Source organism: Alligator sinensis, unplaced genomic scaffold (genome assembly GCF_000455745.1).
Source record: "Alligator sinensis unplaced genomic scaffold, ASM45574v1 scaffold196_3, whole genome shotgun sequence".
Taxonomy (NCBI): domain Eukaryota; kingdom Metazoa; phylum Chordata; order Crocodylia; family Alligatoridae; genus Alligator; species Alligator sinensis.
In genome coordinates, this window is record NW_005842264.1 from 1,374,461 (window position 1) to 1,380,504 (window position 6,044).

The 6,044-nt window shown below is 42.1% G+C and overlaps 1 protein-coding gene across 3 annotated transcripts in view; it reads right to left on the reverse strand.

Annotated features, from left to right (window-relative positions):
- DYNC1I1 (dynein cytoplasmic 1 intermediate chain 1) overlaps positions 1 to 6,044 on the reverse strand; it is a 289,110-nt gene that overhangs the window by 203,686 nt on the left and 79,380 nt on the right. For all 3 annotated transcript variants that reach the window (XR_003095040.1, XM_014521844.2, XM_025209028.1), the window contains exon 6: positions 5,345 to 5,460. Coding sequence is in view for 2 of the 3 variants with exons in the window: in XM_014521844.2 (XP_014377330.1) it covers positions 5,345 to 5,460 (116 nt within the window). In the remaining variant the exon portion in view is untranslated. The remainder of the gene's footprint in view (positions 1 to 5,344; positions 5,461 to 6,044) is intronic.

A 6,044-nucleotide genomic window follows, 5' to 3' on the forward strand; every position in this document is an offset into this window, starting at 1 on the left:
ACAATAACTTGTAAAATTATCTTCTGGTCACAAAAGAAATGATGAGAAAGAGGGGAAAAAAGGCACTAGAAAGAGAAGACACTTCTCTACCCTGCATTAAAACAAGGTAGAGAAGTATCCCCTGTTGTGTGCCAGCTGGGGATTTACCCAAAGTAGAGATCAGGCAAAGGTCAGTATTGCTGCCATCTCCCAGGTATGGCTTTAGATTAAGAGAGCTTCAAGTGACTTTAAGTGAAGGTTACTTAGGGATGGCATGGCATTATGGGGAATATGGAAGCCTCTGTGCAGTGGAGGAAGGTAAATCTCTCTTTCTGGTGCAATTCTGGGGGGGGGGGTCTTTTTACCATTAAAAGATTAGAACATAGCTGGCATTACCTAGGCTTTAATCAAACCCATACTGTTTTTCAACAGAAAAGGAAGAAAAGGCAAGAATATTTTTAAAAAAAATCTATGTCCAATTATGCCTTGAGGAGGAAAGAACCCCATTTTCCTATGGCTCAGACCCAGAATTTGGGTTCTTTGAAGTCTTCCACTTCCTGCAAGTAGAGAAAGAAAGAGTAGAAGCTTACCATAACCTAAACACAACATGTAAATTAGGACCTGTGATCAGAGGTTGGAAGAGACATATATATATTTCCCTAAATAACAGAGTGGGTGGGGAAAAATAACATGCTATTCTTCCCTTAAAATAAAAAGAATTACCTATTCCTAAAAGGAAAAGTCATCTGTTTTTAATGTAGTGAAGAATAATGCCATATTATTTCTTCTAAAATTAGTTTCAGAGACTCTACTGATCACAGTATCAGACTCTCAGATGCCTAGCTGCACTTGGCATGTTGAAGGGCTCTTCTGGTGTTTTATAGAGGACCTGACTCCAAACTGACAAAGTGAAAATAGCAGTTTGCCGAAGGCTCGTGACCCTTACTGCTATAGATGCAAGAGCCTCTTGGAGGGAGTAGGCTTTAGGTATTAGATTTCCAAACCACAGATTCTTATTTCTCGGTTAGAAAAATAAAAGTTCTGTATTTACCAGGCCTGGTACTGATACCCTATTTGTATCAGACCCCTGAATTATATTTCTTATTTCCTTAGCTTTTCCTGTAAGATAAAGTCCCCATTATCCCTGTTGTAGGTTTTTTTGGTTGTCTTTTTTCTGACCCACAATTGTGACAGTCTGCTTCTGAAATCCTGAATTTTTCAAGTTTTCCAGTGGGCCAGATAGGCTGCTTAAGAGTTCTGATAGTCATAGTCAATACATCATCTAAGTAAATAAATATTTTGCCTTAGGAAATGAAAAACTGAATTTATAACCATGGTAAACTACCTTGTAGCAATGTACAGGCCAAAGACTATTGGTTACCACTGACAAAATACTCCCCCAAGACAATATTGGAAATGTCTTGCTGTTTGGATGAATGGAAACGCTATGGAGATTTTTTCCTCAGGTATATTTTTACAAGAAATTCTCCTCTGTTCATTATACATTTAAATCTTTCAGGCTAACAATATGGAAGGGCTACATCTTCATTAAACAGGTTTAGGAGATTGAAATTTAAACCTGGGACATAATTCCTAGCAGGCCTGGGCCACAAATATGAAGCTTATTTATCCTCTGTAGTGTTTCCAATTAATTACCACTTCTAAGATCTAAACTACTCTTTTCTGAATCTCCTTTTGAACAAAAACAGCATTTGTGTCTAATTTTACCTGCATACCCCTAGCCACAGACTGGAAATGAAGTACAATTTCAACCTCCTACACTCACTTAAGAACAGACATCAGGGGATATATTGTTTTCCATGCTGAAATACTAAACTTTACTCTTCCTGATTATGTTTCTTTAAACATGATCCCAGAGAGGCTATGAAGGATTGAAAACTGGTAACCACAAATACTTACCTCCATCAGAATTCTACAGAGACACTATTCTGCCTTGTGATGGAGCACAGGATGATGAGATGAGAAGTATACAATTTCCTTTCATTCTTCTCTTTACTAAGCTCGAGGTCTAGTCCAGCAGTTCTCAACCTTTTGCACCTTTACATTCCAACAACCATTTTGTCAAAAAACCCTGGTCCAACCATGATTAAAACAAAACCCCACTTTTTCCAAGAAGTGTATTCCTGCAGAATCTTGAGCCTGCAGACCCCCTACCTTTCTCAGGAATGCCACTTTTTTCAGATAAGCCGCACCTACACAACCTTCGTGTCCCACTGGTTGAGAAACACTGGTCTAGTCAACCTTTGCTACTGAACTCTCTGTGTTTTCTCTTTCTATTTAACCCCTTCAAGAATGACTTTGGCCTAATGGTCAGTGCAGAAATTCTTGGTATTTGAAAAGGCTTGAAAAGGCTTTGTTAATTAAGGCTATATAGAGCATCCAGCTCCCCTGGCACTGGTTGCTTTGCAATGCATTTGATTCACCATAAATGCTAAGGCTGCAACTACAGATACAGATGGGAATGACTGGCTAGACTGTGGTACAGCAGAGAAGGACCTGAGGGTTGCAGCAGACCATATGCTGAATATGAGCCAACAGTGTGTTTATTTGCACAAAAAAGTATGCTCCATCCCTACTACCCTATGATCCCCTCCAGAAATAAGCTACATTAAACAGAATTGTTTAATTTACTGCAATCTATTTGCTTCTTATGTATTAGTCTCGACCATGGAAAGATGCAGGATTCACTAAAGGGAGATGTGGTAGGCCATGGGGGATGGTGCTGAAGCATCCCCTGGGCTGACAGGGGACACTGGAAAGCTTTGTAGGAAGCAGGCACAAGAAGTGGGGTGGACCCAGGGACACAGTCCCTCACTAACCTGAGGACAGGATGGAGGACAGAGCTGCTCCTGCCCTGTTCCAGCGCCTGCCTGCAGGGAGCAGCTATGTAGGGTTCTGGGCATGGCTGGGACAGTGGCAGCCAAATGCAGGTTCCTCCTTCCAGCCTCTGTGCCCTGCCTGCCTCTCACTCCAGTGTCCCCTGAAGATGTCCAAGAGCAGGCACTAGAACAGTGATTCTCAACTGGGGTGCCATAGCGCCCTGGGGCATCTTGAGATTCTTTCAAGGGTGCTGTTGGGTGCCACGCAATTTTAGCAATGGTAGGTTTACAAATATGATTCACAAGATAAACCAAGAGCAATAACTTAGAGCTGGCATTTTCCAAGGGGTGCCCTGAGTCTATCCAGTGGTGCCTCAAGGTTGAGAACCACTCCGCTAGAAGGAGAAACCTCTGCACTGCTGCTGCTGTCCCCACCTGAGCTCAGCTCCCTGCACAGCTGCTTCCTGAAGAGTGGGGTAGAAATGGGTAGAAGAGACCCAATGAGTAGGAGCCTAACCGCGCCTGAATCTGTGCAGGTCCCTCCTTCTAGTATCTGTTCCTGGCCAGTGAGGAGCACCTGTGGGGGAAGCAAAGCAGGCAGGGTGCTGGTGCTGGAAAAAAGAACCTGCACACCACTACCACTGTCCCCTACCAAGCCTGACACCCTGCACAGCCACAGCTTGTGGCTGAAGCAGGGCAGAAGCAGTTCTAGGGATTCCCCTGTGCCTGAATTAGCTGGGGGCAGCAGCAGAAGTGGGGTATATTCATACTGCCACACCCTGCTGTATCTGGTTATGTTTTCATCCCAGCTGGAAGATTTCACATTTTTTTTATAGTAAAGCATCCAGTTATCCTTTGAACCTTTTCTAATCTTTCATACTTTCTAGCTATAGTTGATTATAATATGTGCCTCCTATATCTCTCTAATTCTAATGCTGGCCCCAGGGGGGGGGGGGGGGGGGGGGGCGGGTGCTGTGCCCTGAAGCTGTGCCCATCTGCTACCTGTTTGTTAATGCTGACAAAAATGAGAAACAAAATATTGAAGGAGAACTAATACATTGCACCAGAAGGATGATTACTTTTACAAAGGGTTAACTGGCATAAGATGAAATTGAAATCAACACATGCCCACATGGTACAGTCATGGCAAACATATGTTTTAAGTAAGCTAATCTAACAGTCAGGCCAACACTAGAATGTCAAATATCAAGAATTCTTGTTATGAATGTCTTGATGGCAAAGCATATTGTAACAAACAACAGCTCCGCAGGCATATAGAGAGATAGATCCAGGATTTTATAAAGTGGGGTATGATTGCAGCAACTGGTGCTGCAAGGGTGGCTGCACCCTCTGAGTCTCCTCCCCCGCTCCCCCACCTCCATGCTCAAAGGCACATCCTCTCCCCTCCCCTCCCCTCTCCATCCCCCTCCCCCGCTGTTCTCCCCCTTCCCTGCCTGGTGCTGCTCATGTTTTGGCTGTTCTGGAGGCAAGGAGAGATCCTGCCTTCTCCACCTGGGCTGCACAGGGGCTAAGTTCATCTGGGACCATGTCAATGGAGGCAGATATATTCCCTCCCACTCCCCTGCTTCTGGCCTGGTAGGGATCTGGATCGGCCTCTGGGTATAAACTGTTTGCTAGAAGGAACAGGACTCAGGACTATTTGCACCAAAATGTAGATTCCCTATTCCTTGAACAACTGCAAACAAGCACCCACTTCTGTTCTTGTGGGGGGCTATCCACTAAAGGAAGACACAAGCACGCTAAGCCAATAGACAACAGTAACATCCTAACATTACCTCTTTACAGATCCTTTGGAATGAATCCACCTTCCTTTGAGAAAGCAAGAAAATGTCACAAAGCAATTCTTAAGTACAAGCATAATAATTTATTTGAAAATATGCCCCTATTCTACTGCTATGATGATACTATGTAAGGTCAGGCAGCTGTACTTTGGTTTTACCTGAATTTAAAAAAATGCAAAATCATTATTATAATTATTCTCACAACAACCCATTAACATAAACAACATTTAGCTTGAAAGAATGCATAAATAGAGATATCAAAATTATTAGTATTCACCTTATATTTGTAAAGAAAAGTCTTCATTATTTTCTCTGTGCTACCAATTCCACATATTTTTTATAGTAAAGCATCCAGTTATCTTTTGAATGTTTTCTGATCTTTCATATTTTCAATCTATAGTTGATTATAGTATGTTTCTCTGATCTCTCTCTCTAATGCAGGCCCCATTAGGGGTGTATTCTGTGTCCTGAAACCTTAAGTTTCTGTCTGCTACTTGTCTGTTAATGTTGACAAAAATGAAAAACCTAATATTTATGGAGAACAGATGCATCAGATCAAAAGAATGCATAATACAATAGAAATATCAAAATTATTAGTATAATACTGTAGTATTATTAGTGTATACTATATTACTTATAATTATATATGCAAAGCAAAGTCTTCATTATTTTCTTTGTGATACCAAATGCTGTTGATAAATTTTAAAATAAGAAATATTTCACCTTCAGATTGATGTGTTGCCAGAGGGGTCTGTGTTTCCTTGGAGTAGGACACCACTTCCCGAGGTAAGAAATCAACCTGGGTAATCTTTGACACACCTAGCTTGTGCAGTCTGCGTCTAAGATTTAATATACGACATCATAGGTTAATCACATTAATAAAAGTTATCATAGCACCAAAGCTTTCAAAAACAGAATGAATAACACATTTTAGTGTCTACTACAATTAAAAATTATAAACTAAGAATACAAAGTATCTAATTAACCAGGAGCTGACTTTGTACTGAAGGAAATTTAGCTGGGAACTACAAGATGAATGCAAATTATAATTAATGATATGAGAAGGTTACACATTTATGGCCTTATTCAGCCTGGCTCACATTGTGGAGGAGTAATGTAATGGGGAGGGACAGGGACGTTGTGTTTCATAGTTTCATAGTTTCTAGGGTCGGAAGGGACCTGGGCAGATCATCTAGTCCGACCCCCTCCCATGGCAGGAAAGAGTACTGGGGGTCAAACGACCCCAGCAAGATGGTCATCTAACCTCCTCTTAAAAACCCCCAGGGTGGGAGCCTGCACCACCTCACTTGGAAGCTGGTTCCAGACCCTAGCCGCCCTGACCGTGAAGTAGCGCATCCTGATGTCCAACTTAAACCTTCCCTCCGCCAGCTTGTGACCGTTATTCCTGGTCACTCCTGGCGGC